General features: G+C 46.9%; 1 protein-coding gene across 1 annotated transcript in view; it reads right to left on the minus strand.

Annotated features, from left to right (window-relative positions):
- Window positions 1-8,727, minus strand: part of PASD1 (PAS domain containing repressor 1) — a gene marked incomplete at its 3' end in the record, with an annotated part of 28,046 nt that extends 19,319 nt beyond the window's left edge. The window contains exons 1-7 of the mRNA XM_082488225.1: window positions 8,674-8,727; window positions 6,878-7,032; window positions 5,994-6,085; window positions 3,759-3,848; window positions 2,538-2,658; window positions 1,236-1,349; window positions 451-569 (exon numbers count right to left, since the gene is read on the minus strand). Coding sequence (XP_082344351.1) covers window positions 451-569; window positions 1,236-1,349; window positions 2,538-2,658; window positions 3,759-3,848; window positions 5,994-6,085; window positions 6,878-7,032; window positions 8,674-8,705 — 723 coding nt within the window. The 5' untranslated portion in view covers window positions 8,706-8,727. The remainder of the gene's footprint in view (window positions 1-450; window positions 570-1,235; window positions 1,350-2,537; window positions 2,659-3,758; window positions 3,849-5,993; window positions 6,086-6,877; window positions 7,033-8,673) is intronic.
- Between the last annotated feature and the right edge of the window lie 9,272 nt (window positions 8,728-17,999).

Genomic DNA, 17,999 nt, shown 5'->3' on the forward strand with positions numbered 1-17,999 from the left:
GCCACAGGACACTTACAGACCAGCAGAAAGAGTCTATGAAATGTGGTGTTCACAGCGTTTCAAGACGCGGGTGGCCTTCGTACAGAAAGGAACAGTGGGACGTATTTCTTTAAAGGCTGCAACTTTTCAGGCGGTTTAGCTGGTCACCAGCTGCTCCCTGGGCTGACGGCTCCGAGACACCCCGTCACACAACCGCCTCTTCTCAAAAGCAGCTCCCACTTTATATCCCGTCATTCCGAAATACATACTTAAGTCGTCTCCCCCTCCCAAACACAGGGCCGTCCTCTCTCATTTACCAGCCCTCCGCGCCGGCCCTCTGTGCTGCTCAACGTGCCCTTGGAGAGGCTGCTGCAACACGCCTGCCCTGGCCGCGGCCAAGCACGCAGCTCGTGGCACCAGCGGCAGGCCAGTCCCCGCACCAAAGGGAAGATGCCATCGCAGAGCGCTCACCTTTAAGAACTGCGGTGTGACAAGACGAACAGTTGCTACGAGGCAAATCTGCTCCTCCGTGGCTGACCTGAAAGCTCGTGCAATAGCTGACTCAAAGCCATTACAGGAGGGTGTAGGCACTAGACACAACCAGACAATTTATTTAAGAAGAAGAGGAAGGAGAGCTTTCTTCTCATGTTAAGACAGGTACAATGACTGACGAAACCCAAGCAACAAACTCCTCCTACCCACAAGGCGATGCCACACTGATACACGCTGATGTTATTTAAAGCATGACCCTCTGGGCTCCGAGTTACGCAGCTGTAGCCACCTACCCCCGGCTTGCAGGGAAGCTTCAGGAGACAGCCCTGAGCAGCTCACAGCGCGCACCTACAGTCTCCTCGGCAGCCTTTCTCCAGCCCAACAAGATTCAAGATTTTACAGGTTTCTCAAACTATTTAATCTTTTTAAAGCGTCATTTGACAGCCACAAGTGAACAGAATAGCCTGTTTTACTGGTTATTTGGACAAGCGGGCTGCTTTACAATTGGCAGTGGGTCAAATGGAGGTAGGATGGGTCTGGGATCGCTTCTTTAAGCACAGTACGCGGAAGAGTGCGCTTTTCTGACCAACAGCCTCCCCGCCACTTTTCTATGAAAAATAGCTCAAACGTATCCGCAGCTCATTCCATCCCTGCCGCTTACGGGGCATTTTCAGCTGAAACGAGGCCTTTAGGAGGCTACGGGTCAACACACAATTTAAAGGAGAGAGGTAGAGAGGTAAAGGTAGGCTGGAGCAGCAACTTACCGTGAGTAAAATATTTAAAATCCACTACAAATTTCACATATTCATACATGAGGGGTTCATTTGGATCTAAGCTGCCTCTTGCTAAATGGCAGCAAAACTCTATTTGTTTTTCCGCTGAAACGAGAGAAAGAGAGGGAGACACACACACCATTACTAGAAGTCTGCACTTTAGCACACCCCATGCACTGAATCTATCTCGGCGCTTAAACCAACCCTGCTGCTACACTACCTGAGCACAGCCTGCTGGGGTGCTCTTGATACCTGTAAGTAAATATATAACTAGTAGGAGCAACGATCAGCTGGTTCTGCTCAAGGAAGTGTATTCTCACCCGTTCTCCCACGGCTTTACAGCCACCCCACTGCGCTGGGCGTGAAGTCCCGGCAATATCGGTCCGCGGTATTTCCCCCTGACTTGGCGCGTGCACGATCTCAAGCAAAACCATTAAGTGATATCGCGGCACTCTGCTCTGACCCCGCTCGGTAGGACCCAGATCCAAAGGGCACTGAAGTCACCCTAAGCCTTTCCATTAACGGTGGAGGGCGCCGCGCCAAGCTCTTATGCAGTTTTCTGCCCGAGGACTGAACTCCATGGATTAGGCCACGCGGTCTTCGGTCAGAGGGAAACCGCCCCCGGGGCCGAGCACCAGCACGAGGGCTGCCCTGTGCCCGCTCACCGGGCAGCGGAACGGGGAGGGTCGCGCTGCCCGGCCACCGCGAACCCACCGGGAAAGGGGGGTCCCAGCACAGGCTGGGGGAAACGTGGATGTCAGGAAGACGCTGCTGCCCGCCCTGGTGCTGCGGACGTTTTCTAGGGGAAAGGGACATCTTGGGGGTAGGACAGCAGCAGAGATTTGGGTGGGCTGTTCTGATAGGACGGCTGTCGCCTCAGTGACATGTAGGGCTTCTCAGGTGTCCTCAGACATGCAAGCTTCCTAAGGAACAAAGACTCTGCCAAAACCCTTGGGGATTTCTCCTACCACTTTCCTTCCACCAAACCCCTCCCTCCTTTCCCAGGCTCAGTCCAGCATCCTGCCCTGGGAAAAACACCTAATGAGGGCAACTTCACTGGCCTATGATGCAAAGCAGACAGTAAACCAAAGACTGTCCAAATCGAAGACCAAGTACGGGGAGCATGTAGGAACGTTAGATGATGTGCTGCATTAAAACCCAGAAATATTAACTGCGGCAAAACAGAAGTGGCAGGCAGGAGAATTAAATAGCTGGAGAGCCCTGTGCAGGCTGCCCCGGGTGCTGTTTGCCTTTGGCACATCTCCCTGACCGACAGACAAGAGCAGAGCTTACCGTTTAGAAAATCAGCTGCAACGGGATCTCTCATGAGCACATGTGGAGAAAGAAGCTTGTACACCTCGCTCTGCTCCCGCTCAGGCAGAAAGTTTAATATATTTTGGTCCACCAAATCTGACTGATACAAAAGAATGCTTTGTCATGTTCAGCAGTACAGCCTGACACAACCACACGCCTTTTCATCCCGCAGCGGAGCAGAGATGCTGCCGGTCTGGTGTGGATGCTTAAGACAAGGAAGCCCAGTCAATCTGCAGATGGATCTAGGGCAGAATATAACCCGCAGGTTATTTTACCCCGGGGTTGCTATCTATTTGCAAAAGGTTGTACGGGTCCCAGAGGCTGCCCTTCAGTTCAGCCACATGCAAGCTGGAGAAGAATCCCTGGTACCACGGGAATACAGCATGTCAAGAAACATCATACCAAAATGAAAATTTTAAACATTTCCCTTTGGAAGCACGAGACAGAAGTGGGGGAGCTCCTCCTCACATCCTCCATTTGTCTTCTAGGCTGAACATCTGGCAAAATCAGCTCGACCTGCAAGTGTTTCGGTGCTGATAAACCCACACATCCTGACTAAAGGGGTTCTACCAAAATGTCAGCACGTATCTGTTTCTTTGCGCACCAGGACATTCAGCCAGGTTAACTGTGTGCTCCAAATTGCCCTCCCATAGCGTCACTGGTGCCTCGTGCCTGGCATCAGATAAAAATAAAAAATGTTTTTGAGGGGCCAACAGGGACTTCTGTACTAACTGATGGCTAGAAATTCTCCCACAAAACTCTGAAGCCACGTACTTGTTACTAAAGACCATGGGCTCAAAGTAAAAAAAACCAATGACATGAGAAGAGCATACATTCAGTCCTGAAATGATCATTAAATTATCTGAGAAGAGCTTCAGCACGCACGGATTTCACAAGCATGAGATTTTCCGTACACCTGGTGGGATGAACACCGCCCAGACCCTCCTTCAGACGTGCTGCCAAGTGGCGCGCTACGGGTACAGTGATTTTGCATAGGTATTTTTTACCTAAGTCGCAGACCCTGACAGAGAATCCGTTATTCGCAGGAGCTTTAGAAACTCCCGAACAGTTGGTTTTTTCTCCCCCACCCGCAGTCAGTCGGCTCTTTGGCTGGACAAGCCCAAGCCCCAGCCCTGCAGTGACAGGGCTGCCTTAAGGCAGGAGAACCATTCTTCGATATATTGCTTTGTCAGAACTTACCGGTAAGTGTCCAAGCAGAGATGAGACACTATCAGACACATAAATAATAATCCCATCAGTGGTAAGCGCAATGAGAAAGCCATCTAGTGCCTAATGAAAAAAGGCAGGCAAACAGGAAAAAAAAAAAAAAAAAGAATTATGCGGAGGAACAACTTAAAAAATGTAATAAGCTAATTTATTCTTTGGTGATGTTTCTAACAGCTTAAAACTAACAGAAATCAATTATGGAAATGATAGTTCAATGCAGAAAAATAAAAGTTACACATGCTAATTCAACATTTTTCTTATATTCTTATTTGCTCATTAATATTAAACTGACTTGTACTTCTCACCCAGTGAACATTTATTTAACATGAAGCAAGACAGCGGTGGTAAGGATTTCTACACCCACACAATCCTATTGACTTCAGTCACTTCATTATGTTTCTGAATTACACAATAGTTAACCAAGTCAATGCGTAAGGAGATGTTAGATATCGTCACAGCAAACCCAGCACTGTGGATAGATGGATAAGCAGAGACAGAAAAATTATACAACGCTGTATTTTTAGAATTTATGGACAATATGGACAAGATCGAAAGCCTTAACTCATTTTGCTTAAAGCACTTATTTGTTAAGCTAGTGAAACAACTATTTTAAAGTTTGTTTTGTTTCCCCTTTCTTATTCACAATGGTTTCTGTCCCGGAATCGAAGTTCTTTTTGTCCCTTTTAAGTCACTGCAAGTGCTTTCCTCTTTGGCTGTTCTCCCTATTCTTCACACTATCTTCTTGTACCATTGACCCATTGTCTGTCCCTACTCTTTTCTCACACTTACCGAGGTCTGGCAGATTTAATGTCTGGTCAGCATCGTGCACAAAGCCAACTCTGCTACAGACACTGCAGCTTAGCTACATGGAGCCAAAGATGCAGCATTCAGCATCTTCCCCCATAGCCAGTTATTCCCCACTATTCGCTGTCATAGAATCGTGGAATCGCAGAATAGTTTGGGTTGGAAGGGACCTTTAAAGGTCATCTAGTCCAACACCCTGCAATGAGCAGGGACGTCTTCAACGAGATCAGGTGGCTCAGAGCCCCGTCCAACCTGACTTTGAATGTTTCCAGGGATGGGGCATCTACCACCTCGCTGGGCAACCTGTTCTGGTGTTACACCACCCTCACTGTAAAAAACTTCTTCCTTACATCTAGTCTAAATCCATCGCCTTTTAGTTTAAAACCATTACCCCTTGTCCTATTGCAATAGGCCCTGCTAAAAGTTCGTCCCCATCTTTCTTACAGGTCATACTCTGCTGAAAATAAGCCCTCTCTGGAAAAAAATGCTGATTTACGTAAACTGGTCAACGGTCTAACGTAGTCCAGCAAGCCAACGGTTACTAAAGGGCGCTCTCTCCCCCGCCACTTCTAAGGGGGGAGTTTGTTTTGATTCAGCTGGAACAAACGGGCTTGTTTGGTGAGAGAAATTCCCAGAAAGAATGAACAGACTTTTCCAGGGAGGTGAGTCATGACATCCTGATGAAAAGGAATAACTAAGACACCGCAGCACCTCCCAGCTCAGCCCAGCATACACCCTTATTTTGGTGGGGCAAAGAGCAACAGCTGCCCACGCAGGGTAGGAGATGTCCTCGCCAGAGGAGCATGCGGCACAAACCCGAAGCGGCATCCTTAAGAAAGGGAAAAATGTAGGCTCGTGGGGTGTCTCTAGATCGGCTGAGCGTTTTACAGGTGAGAGTATCAGAGCTGTTCTCCCGAACGCACTTAAAGGCAATCCAAGCAAAAGATACAGCTCCCATCGCAAGTACAGCACCGCGCAGGCAGCGGCAGCAGAGGCAGCGAAGGCGATGCCGCCTGGCTAATGGCGTGTGGGAGGAAGAGAGCTGCTCGCGGTTTTTTTCAGGTCCTTTCAAGTTTTTGCTAAAACTGCTAGCTCTAGCGGCTCTTCGGAGAAGAGAAATCCTCTTTTTCCTCTCTCACCAGGCCAAATCTGGGCCAAATCGGTCTTCATTCCTAAATGAAAAGCTGTTTATCTTTAAGGGGAAGCAATCATATTTTTAATTCTGTATCTGCAAAGCGTTTAGCACGACATTGGTCTCTGTCAGGTTTGGATTATATGTATCAGCAGAGTAGAAATCATTCACATTAACATTGGGACCTACAGGTGAAAAAGAACTATATCCCTGAACTACTCCACTGAACTGATTACTTCTCACTAATCTATGCAGCTTTAATTTCGTCTTACCTCTAACATCAACTGGGTGAACTCCTCGTTGCTAAGAAATGAAGGCTTCCAGTCTTGTCTAATCTCACAGGCTTCTGTCTGTGCTGTGATTTCTTAAAGAGAAAACATCAAAAAAAGCAACATGACTCATGCTAGTTGGAATTTTTTTTTTTCATTTTCAAGTAACACTAGATTTCTTTTAAGACGCTTTCAGAGGAATCATCCTCCGATCATTCTCCACACAAAGCCTTCTTGTATGCAACAGTCATTTTCCACACCATCACCACAACAAGTGCATTAGAAATCAAGAAAAAGGAAGGGGAGAGACATTTTCGGTGGCCTGAAGAAATCCTTCAAAAATTAAGGTCAACGGGCTAATTTCAGAGTAGCTGAGCATTGCCGAGAGCAGCGGGTGTCCGCGACTCTGGAACTGTTTCAGGAAGGCTCACGGGAGTGCCCCGGCAGCGGGACAGGCTGCACCCAGCCATGTCCTACCCCAGGAGACCTGGGAGCCGGGCACAGAAACCCCTCTGCCCTGGCTTTTGTAGTGCGCGCTGTTCCACAGCTCTTCCTCTCTCGTGCTCTCTTTGGGAGAGTACAAAGCGTGCCGGGGTTTGCGGCGGCCAGCGAGGGAAGTGGAGCGATGGCACTACGTTAAAAAGCGCACAGCGCTGCATCTTTTTGAGTAGATCTATGTTTAACTGGTCAGCGCTGTGTTCAAACCCTAGCCCTTTTCCTGAGGCCAACCGCTATGCCTTATTCTGCCCCTCACTTGGGTTCACGTCCTCTCTGGAGGTTTTGGATGCTTGGAAAAAAAACAGTTTTCATCTTCTGAGTGGAAACTGGCTGCTGGGCAGAAGCAGAGCCAGCGCCTTCACCGGGAGCCGGCCAGCGCCCTCCAGTACCTTTCTGCTTCTGTAAGAAGTCGATGGTCCTCTGCAGTATTGTGGACTTGTCCATCTTGAGAGGGTGGCCGTGGCCCTGCAGCATCGTGCAAAGCTCTTTGATGAGGACATTGAACTGGTCTCGCCTCTTCTTTTCGGATTTGTTGCGTGATGCCCTGGGTGACAGAAACACAAATGCCGCTAAGTAAGATGAAGGACATACAGCTCGACCCAGGGAGAGCTAAGTGGCCCTGCCTCAGCAAAACACTTTAAATACAAGAATCCAAACTCTGCTGGGGCTGCTTATTTGTTTAAAATTAAGCTTGGGCACAAACACCTTGCTGGCGCTTGGAGCCCTGCAGCAGGACTGAGCTCACCGTCAGCAAGGAACGCCTGGAGGTAACAAATATGATTTACGTTCATTTGAGCAAAACCATACCCTTATGTACATTTCAGCAGCAGTTCCCCTTGTTTCAAAAGCAGTGACAACGAGGTGAAGGGGTTATGGGCAAAATTTTTCCAGTAAGAGAAGTCCTGGCATCTACATACTCATGTTTTGCCCACCTCATTTTTATGAACTTCTGTTTTGCAGTTAGTACACACATATATAAAGGTCAAAATGCAAAGGATTCCTTATTCCCTGACTTGTACTTGCAGAAGTAGCTTATAGACAGACAAATAGGAAACGGTCTCAAGTTGGACCAGGGTAGGTTTAGGATGGATATTAGGAAAAATTTCTTCACTGAAAGGGTTATCAAACATTGGAACAGGCTGCCCAGGGAAGTGGTGGAATCATCATCCCTGGAGGTATTCAAAAGACGGGTAGATGTGGTGCTGAGGGACATGGTTTAGAGGTGGACTTGGCAGTGTTAGGTTGATGGTTGGACTCAGTGATCCTAAAGGTCCCTTCCTACCGAGACGATTCTATGAATACCGTGCAGAGACATTTCAACTGCAGAATGAAGTCACGCACATGCTCTTGTATCTGGTTTTGAAAATCTGCTGCCATGATATATGAAACCGGGAATGTTAAGAGTCCGGCTGCGGCAACCACAGACAAGTTTCCAGCTCGCATTAATACAATTTAAGAATGTTTTATTAGGGTTTTCCCCTCCATTAAAAACAATAAAGGAGAAAGAAAATCCATTCAGTTTCTTCCAAAATGTTCTTTCCGTGGGCATATCTGAGATAACCCTATTTTCATACAACCTCTTCCAGTAATAATTAATTTTCTTTACAAGTGTATTCATGATGATACACGCTTCCTGTGATCTAGACCGAGTGTGGTATGCAGAAAGCATTTCCATTCATATTCAGGTTGGCATTTGGAGGTTCTCAGATCCAGCATTTGCGTTCACAACTATATCTGTTTTGGCACTCATGTACGATGACTAATTAGACCTGAGCCAACTGCTTCTCTGAAGGGAGACTAACTCATACCTGTGCTAAAGCAGGACTGCTCTCTAAGTTCCTTGGGGAACTCTACCCCAGGTGGGCAGCACTGCATGATGTCAGTAAAATCACAGGTCAGGAGTCCTGCATCAAGATAATAAATAGCCATAGGATAACATGAGATTCTGAGGGCACAGTGATGCAATTTAAGGACGACTCAGCTGATTAACCCATTGTAGGGGTGGTCAAACACACTATGAGAAGCTTGAAAATGGTGACTTAATTATGTTGTTTGTGGTCCGCTGTACACAGCCTGTAAACTGCACGGGGTTCCCAAGTACTTTTTCCAGCATCGGACAACACAGCATTTACAATTCTACCCCAAGAGAGCTTCCACTGTCAGTGCTCCGCGCATCCCTTCATACCTCTTTGCCCTGTCCTTCTCATCTTCATCCATCAGTTCGTTTACACAACACAGGGCTCTGGAAGGAAAAGACAGAATTACTTACTGAGACGTATTCCCTGAGCTTGTTGAGGATGTCAGAGCTTACTGGTTTGTACTTTATGACCTCCTGGATGTTTCAGTCTTCCCTTTCCCAAACTCCACTCTTGTTATGTAGTTTCTTGCTTGTTCTGTCAGCTACTGAGGCTCGAGAAGTGAGCCTGTTGCTATATAACCAAAGGTACAGCTATAATAAGCGTGATTTTGAGGTAAAGAGCTAAGAGCCAGCGGCCCCTCAGCCTGCCTTTGCACTGCCCTCTGCCACAGGACGGGGAACCCTGCCGAAGCGCTGAACTCCGCACAGGAATCAGCATCTCCCTTGCAAAAGTGAGAGCCGATTTCACTCCGATGTCTGTGGCAGGCAGCCCTGCGCCTGGTCCTGTTTTGGGAAACCAAACAGGTTGCTGGTTGATTTCAAGCATTGCAATGCTTGAAAAGCATCTGAGATTTCTTTCCCAGTGGAAGGGCATAGGAGGAAGAAGGAAACTGTGCTAATCCCCCAGAGGATTAGCATTAGGCAACAGCAGGGTAATATCAGGACATCGAAGAGATATGATGACAGGTTCATCCAAAGCACCCTGCAGCCAATGACTGCTGCTTGCACTGGTGGACTTCCACCACATCATCTGAGCTGCGTCCTACCACTGGAATTCATACCCAAGACTTCAAGTTAAAATTTCCTCGCCTGGCACTAACCAATGAAAAGAAGGGAATGTGACCCGAGTTCCCTGCATTCTGTATGGCCCTGCACCAGAACAGTCATGGTGGGCTGCTGTCTTTATCTTAACTGTTCCTGCAGCACAGGTAAGGAGAACAGTTGGCAACAACTCCCAGTAAGGACACGGTCCTCTCAAGCTCTGTGAAATGATGGAAAATTCAACATGAGGGTAACCTTTTCACTGGTGACTTGCTTTCTGTGACTCAGATGGGCTAAGCTGAGGGATGGGGAGCCAGGCAGAGGCGGGCAAGCCAGCTGCCATCACTCCACGCCGCACTGCCCGGGTCAGCTCTGCTGGGTTGCACTCCCTTCAGACACCTCCAAAGAGGAGATTGCCCCCATCCCCAGCATCAGCACCGACCTGCCTCCATCTCTAAAAAGCACTTTCACTGGCAAAACCCTCTCACCCCGCCCAGCACCCAAGGGGCATTTTGCAATGGGTACATCCAAGTGTTTTGCCCTGCTTTCAGACTACTCCAGCTCAAACCACTTGGTGGCTATAAAAGTAACACCAAATAAAACCACCCACAACTGATAGGAAGTCAAAGATGCTGCTCACAGTAAAAGCTACAAAAATTTACCTTCCCTTTCCTGCTCCAGGGCAAGGATCTCCCTGCCTGGAGATGACCTGGGCAGAAAAAACTGTACGATTTCTTTGGTCTCGAAATAGGAATGCACTCCGTGGGGAGGGAGCGGTTCTCACTGCCTGAGTCACTGAAAGCTCCAAGCCAAATTAGAAATTACCTGTTCTATTCCTCAGATTCATCAGTCCAGACTGACGGAGTGGGATTAGCACTTCTTATCACCATGTAAATAGAGACGGAGAAAAATTAATCCTGGAAGGAAAAGCAAATCCAGTTAAAACACGGTTGCAGGCGAGACTTAGCCCAGAGAGCAGCAATCACTTCAAGCTTAAAATGTGTACCACCATAAATTTTCAAGTATAACTGGTGAAAGCTCAGCAAAACCTCCAGGAATGGGAGCTGGACCATCTTCTGAAGATCCCTGCTCCAGAAGAAGCCTGGGAAGGCCAGCTTGACCTCTCGTGTCCAAAAAAGCCACGTGGCCCAGGAGGGTGGCAGAACGGCCCCGCTAGCTTGGGGCCACTGAGGATCGATTGGAGTCCTTCCAAAGTATGACAGTTTACCTGGCATGCATGCTATGAAAACCGGTGACTGTGATCCATACTTCATCTATGCAATCTTGCAACCAAAAAACTCCTTCAAGAGTAACACGACCACTTAAAGTCAGTGCGAGCCACAACCACCCACCTGCGGATGGATTTAAAGCCTCCCACTAAGACTCACCGCTGACAGGACACACGTGTGTCCTATTTCTTTGTGATTTAAATGGTTACTAACGAACACCCTGAACTCTAGACTATACCCACACCACAGCGCCCATCTCCCTGAAACTCTTGCTGTTGAAATTTGTTTGGCTTCGGATGGATGCAACCAAAGGACATGGATGCAACCAAACTGTTCATGATTGCCAGTAATAGCCTCAACAGCCGCCGGACAATGGCCTTCCAAACCGAACAAGCTTTTAATGCCTTTGAAGTGACATCCCTGCTTTGACAAGCCCCAGGTTCATGGCTGTTTCTCCTGTTACCGTTAGCTCCACCACCAGCTCAAGACACTGCAAAGAACTCGCTGCCGCTAGCGTGGATTACATATTTGTAACCATGGCGAACAAGCAAACACCCCCCCCACCCCCATTTTCGACCATCTAAGGGACTAGCAAGAGCTTGCTTGTTTCTCCAACTAGTGAAAACACCTCAAAGGGAAGGACACGCAAGACGGTGGCCGAAGAACCACTGCAAGCGAGACACGTCGGGCACGCAGGCTGGAAAGGGTGGCTGCGACGGGGTAGGGGCTGACAGCGTGGCGCTGCCGCTGAACACCACGAGCAACACAGATCCTGAGCAGTGACACGGGGAGAGCGCTTCGGAGCGAAGGGTTATGTGAGTCACGTGAGACAATGGGCCAAATTCCCGCTCGTTGCAGCTAAATATGAAATTATGTTGCCCGACCGTTTGCTCAAAAGAATTGGCTCAGATAAAGTGGGACAGGGTGGCTGTAAATGTAACGCGGAAGTTACCTGCAAGAGGCTTGAACCTCCTCACGCAACAGAAGTTCAGGAGTAGCATATAAAAAAACCTAATGTGTTTCAGTGGTGATTCAGTAAAAAATGCAGTTGGGATGAAGTGATCGTTTTCAGCTTGGAACACGGACTTCCAGGGGAAATCTCACACAACTCCTGGTAGCCCCGGTGAAGCCGCAACTGAAAACAACTGCTACGTAACAAGTTTAAACATGGAGGATCTGCTATGCTTCTGTTCTCACAGTCGTCGCACGCTGGTCAAGTTACAAGCTTTTATCTTAGTTCGAAAGGAGCATGTGATCTTATTTGTTACCCTATTGAGCTGTCATAGACCTGAGGTGCTTATCTCAGTCACTGCTGCTCATCAGTCAGCGCTGTTTTATTGAAATCATGCAGTTGCTTTTCCTCTAGAAGAATGACTCATACAGAACTTTCGCTAACTCGTAATAATTTCAGAGATATGTAGGTATGAAGAAAATTCTTTTTAAAGCAATGGGTTAAATTGTAAAAAATGCTTGCGACTACACAAACAGCTCTTATCACAATTTTTCAGGAAACATTTTTTCTATATGAGCTTAAGTATGCAAAAATTCAGCCAAACAAAAAGATTCTTCCCGAGCTTTGAGTACAAAGCTTCATGCAGCAACCTTCAGCCACAGGTTGTCTAACAGCTGAAATCTCCCGGGAAGCCCGACAGGTTCTCTGCCTTGGACGTGTGGTTGCCCTCCCAGCCAGCTCGAAGAGCAGTAAGTCGAGGGAAGCTCAACTTACTCAGTGTTTGGTCACTGACGGAGACAACGGTCCGGTTAATGCTCACCGAGTCTAAATTGGGAAACAAAGTCTCCAGCCTCTAGCAGCAGCTATCACATCCCGCTGCCGTACGCCTGATGTCAGCGGCGAGGGGCAGAGCAACGAGGCTTCCCGGGACAGTCCCAGCGGGACACCCCCAATGAACTCGAGAGATGTCCTCAGTCAACACCAGCCTTCGAGGCTCTAACAGAATAAATGGCCATAAAAGAATTCCCGGGCCCAAGCACCCAGAGAAGCTTTTTGCATGATGCAGCAGGATGGTGAGCTACAAAAAGTCTTAGTAGAAGACACCTAAGGACAAAATATTCTTAACCGGATTAAGCACTTCAGGACTACATTTAGCTAAGTGCTTTTTGTCTTGTTATGAGCCAGAGCTAAATATAGCAACCAGAATACTTAAGAATAGTTTCATAAGGGCTGTATACACTCCTCAGCCAGATAAGGCACTTAGCACTACTGACAGCAGTATGTCTGCATGTTAAGAGTATTTTAAATAGCTCCGGATAGAATCTCTTTGACCTTAACTGTATTAACCAGAGGGATCAAAATTTATTTATCGCCTCCTGAAAATCCTCTCCTGCAACACTTGGAGAGAAGGATTCCTGAACTCTATGGGCAGGTAAAGAGAGAGGACACTTGTCAGTGCTGCCAGCATCGCTTCTCACCCCACTTACAACAGGTGAGGATCAGCTTTCTCATGAAAGAAATGCACATCCGTCATTGCTTAATGACCTCTGTAAAGGGAAAAGATTTTAAGGGCAAGTTATATTTTAGACTTTTCAAATATCACAGTATTTGAAGCTGTTTCCAGGGTTACAGAAAGGGTAATGGAGTATGACAGCCTTAACAAGACAAATGGACTTCTCAGACACACAGCTAATAGTTAAAAGACTATTCCATGCTGTCTGCAATATTCTGGCACATTTTTTACTGAAGAGAGAATGGGAGAGGGAATTTGTTTAAAATTCTTTGTTTTGCAGAACCGTCTGACTTCAGGAGCTACTTAAAATTGCAAACTTTTGACTAAAGAAAATGTTTATTTATTGGCTCGCTGCAAATCATCAAAATATTAATATTACCTTAGGACAACTCTTAATGGAACATCACATTAGTAAGAATTATCACCTGAAAACAACAGTCCCTATGAATCTTTCATTATGGCTTTAATTTTAATTATTTGGTTATGTCACTGATGGCAAGGCAAAGATCACCCTGTGAGTGTAACGCTGCACATTTCTTTGTGATCAGCAGCAAATAAAGCTTCCGCTGGTCACCTAAAAAGGGTCCCTGAACCCAGCTAACTTGATTGCTTTTCCCAACTGTATCAACTGGTCTGATTAAAAATATTCTCTATGCATAAAAACTGTTGTGCCTGTATTTAAATTTTCATAAAATTTTGCATTTGAGTAATGTACGGCAGTTAGGGAGTCTTCAAATCTATACTGTAGGAAATATTTTAATTATGGAAATGTGCTGTGCTAATAATTTCCACAGATTTTACATGCAAGGAATTCAGCAGAGAGCCCTCAATTACAAGATGCAGCTCTCTGTGGCACAATGCAGTCATAAATAACAGAGTTAATGCATTCTCCAGCAATACGATTTATATGTCAATATGCCAATGTTTCATTCTTCTTGAGGCAACAGGAGGGCATGGCTGCGGTTGACAGCTAAACAGCTGATTTAATTTTTAAAAGGCAGAATTTAACCTTTTCAGTAAAGCGCTACTGATTCAATTATAAGATGCTAATGTAAATGACATTTGAAAGACCAAACGGTGCCGTTTAGCACAAGAACTCATCACCACCTCCGTTCATTCACTGGAGCACCAGAGCCGCGCCACCCATCCCGTCCCGTCCCGTCCCGTGCCGTGCCGTGCCGCCTGCCGCGGAGCTGCCCGGGCACCCACCCATCACACCGAGCAGAGAGGAACGCCACGGCAGCGGCTCCCACACCTCTCTGCTGCAAAGGTCCTTCTCTTATACTGAGCAGACTCCAGTCACCAACTTACCCACCTTTGGGACAAATGTTTCTGGACAGGCGTTGTCCCAGCGAGCCAGCAACAGGAGCAGTAGCTGCTCTGTAGGGCTCCGGCATCACCCTCTGCCGGGGTACCCCATCCGGCACTGCCTCACCGCTGCCGCGTGACGGCTCAGTGTGAAGACACGACGCAGAAACGCAAAGACCAAAACATTATCATCTGCATTATTTGACCTACTTGCTTATTTTTTTCTGCTTGCGTTATACCCTCTCCCTTTCTCGCCATGCCTCGCCTTCTGTCGTGCTTCACTCTTTCCTGCTCTTCTTTCACTCATCCCCCTTACTTACTTAGCAGCCATTGGTTTGCAATTCAGACAACCGGATCTTTCTTGAACGTGGTTTCGCTCCATCTTGTAGTTTCTTATGTCATCTGCCTACATCTTTCCATTGCTTTTTATTCTCCATGTTCTTCACTTTCCTCTTCCCAAAAGAGAAAAAAATGGTACAATGATCTCAGTATTGATAATCAATCAGCCATTCAACCGTGGGAACTCCTGGCTTGCCCAGGTCTGAGGCATGCAGGACTGCTAAATTCTCTTTAGGGACACACTGCCTTAGGGATCATGCTGGTGGGGATCAGATGGATGTCTTCAACACACTTGGCTCCCACACCACCTTGGGCCAGGTCCAGGAGCACTGGGTCCTGTCCTCCCTCATAGCTCCTAATTCCATTTTCAGACCCTTTGCCTCTTTGGAGGCACCGGGATGCCCCTCAGTTCAGAGGTGGCTGTGCAGCTCCATCCTTGACAGAAACACCGCCTCCACGGCGGGATGGCTGAGGGAAACGGTCCCACGGAGCACTCTCATCTGGGGCAGCTAACACAACCCTTCGCTCTTTGGGGGTGTCAAGGCAGGGTGACATGCCGGGACTGTACCTATATTTTCACACAGCGTCTTTGTTTACTGGAGCATGGGTAAGGGTGGTGAAGCGGTGAGGGAACCAAATATTATGTCCACTTTTGTTAATCTATCAAAAATGGGCTTTTTGTGCCACTACCGTAACTATTGCATCTCAATGCACTCACTTATCTACAGCATACTTTCCCCTGGTTTATTGAGCTCTAAATTCAGCTTGTTACCTGTGACAGATTTATTACTACATTCATTACAGCAGAAACCGCTTCAGACAGAAGCTAAGAGGTGCCCAAAGAAAATGGATTATACGAAACAATTACACCATAAAAAGGCTATATCAGAACACCGTGATTCAGCACAGAAACGAAATGAAAGATACAGGGAGGAACAATGGTTGTGTGTTGGTTATTTAGGTTTTTTTGGTCTTTTTAACCAGGATATGCTGTTTTCTGGCAAAAGAAAGGGGGGAAAGGATTAAAAACTAACAGACACTTGAAAAGAAAAGATGATTACTGGAACACTTTGTCCTCTAGGATTTTTGTCAGATCCTGGAGAAAATAGCTGGCCAAGTTTGTTCTGTTCCAGCCAATTACTGAACCTTGCACCGTAAAGATACAACACTGTAGAATATTATTTAAAATGTCTCCAGGGTTTCTGTAACGAGAAAGGCGTGCATTTAATTAATTCTATCAATTTGTCTAATAGCCCCTTAAAATTCTCAAAACATGGGAAAAGGCAGAACTGCTGATTCACAACCCTAAGTAGTACAAAACTATACTTCTACTGGCACAAGTGGGGTCAGATAAAAATACATATGCAAATAATACTTCTGCAGACGAATACCTGTGTTCGTAGCCTTGCAGTTACCACAGGAAAGGTAAACGTGTGTTGTAGTATGAAACGATGATACCTAACCCATAAACAATTCTTTAACACACCTGACTCAGACAAAGAGACAAATAATCCTCAAATAATAACACAGTTTTCCCTCCTGTAGAATGGGAGCAAAGGCAGTTGCCCACAGCTAATCCTTCAGCAGAAATCGAGATGTGTGTTTTCACGGGGCTGTTTCCAGGAAAGGCACATCGAGCTAAAGAGAAGGCAGCAATATTGAAATCTAACAGTCAGAACGGAATATTCTCCAAAACTTCCAGTAAATATGAATGATCTTAAAGCACCGTTTCTGCTTACGGCTGATCCTGCTGGCGCAAGTGCATGCGTGTGGGTGGGTGGAGGAGGTGCACGGACACAGGGATATAAACACACATTTTACTTCAGAGCAATTTGCCAAAAAAATACCGAGAGCAATTTCTACCAAGGAAAGCAGCGGTGACATGCAGGATGAGTCCTGCGCCGCTCACCTCCTGATGCTGGGGGTTAAGTAACCGTCCTGCCGGGCGCAAGCGAGGGGAGGGCGAGCAGAGCTCCCTCTCATGCCTCAGGCCACTTTCTATCCTAGTCACTTCTCTGGGGGGTGCGCGGGAAGGTGAACCCAATAAATTTCAGCAATCAAAAGAGCGGCCCCAACAAGCTAAAGAAATCCCCACAGCTCTTGATTCTGCAGCTTAAACAACACGTACATCTGATCATAAACCCACTGCTGAAATTCGGGCTGATTTCAGGGTTTCACTCAGGATAGTTTCAACACTCCCAGAGCAAACCAGCTAGGAACATTTTTACAAGGAACCAACACTCTCTGCGAACTCGGCAGCGTTGGCTTCCGCACCTTCTGCAGAATAACTGCCTGCGAAGCGGGTGCGGGGCGCCCCGACACTTTGTGCTCCGTTTTCAGGGATCCCCAGCTGGAGCTTCTCCCCGGGAGGTGCTGTGTGTTACTCCCACCAAGAGGAGGTAGCTTGCGTCAACTGCATTTACGGCACTTAGCGAGGTCATCGGGTCCTTTTTTTAGTTTTGAATTTTGTTTTGGCAACTATGTAGATACTAGGACAAACACATCAAAGCTGTCTTTTGGGATGTGTTACCCTGAAATCCCTCTTGTAATTCCTCTTCTCTTCTATTTACTATGGGTGAAACTCATCCCAAGCTACATAAAGTCTACGTCTCATCGAACTACCTACTTTTATGCCTTATGCTCTCCCTGTGCACAGAATGAATGTAATCAATAGACAACAAAGCAAATCAGCTAATTAAACTAAATACCTTCTCCTCTACTTTTCTCAGCAAGAGAACGCTCCCAGCAACTACCAATTCATTGAAAGAGGCAATAGTAGCATTCATGTCCTTAGCTATTCTCTTTTTCTCCTCAAACAATACATTTTTTGCTTTGTTTCTTTTTTGCCCTTCCCAGTCTTGTATATAAAATGAATTTAAGATGCTTGAGGATGGTACAGATGAGGGGATGAGAACTTGTGCTTTGTGTTTACTTGTGCTGGAGGTTGAGCTCGTAATGCAAAAACAAACATAAGGCCTGAGGGCTGCTTGCCTTGCTCTGTAAGAGCAGGGGCCTTCAGCTGGGTCAGGAGTGGGTCCTAGGTGGTTCCAGGACCACACTTCCAAACTATTCTGCTCCAGTGAAGAGAAAAATGCTGTGACGACTTGGCTTCAAACTCCATCTGCTCACAGGCTGCAGGACCAGCAGGTAGTGGGAGCTATTTGTGTACTGGAGGACTTTCCTTTAAACTCAAACATCTTCTGTCTACGTACAGTACTCCCCTGGCCATTGCCCCGTTAATGTGCCTCAGCTCACTTCAAAGCCTGACAGC

The sequence above is a fragment of the Vanellus vanellus genome (genome assembly GCF_965231255.1).
Source record: "Vanellus vanellus genome assembly, chromosome: 10".
NCBI lineage: Eukaryota > Metazoa > Chordata > Aves > Charadriiformes > Charadriidae > Vanellus > Vanellus vanellus.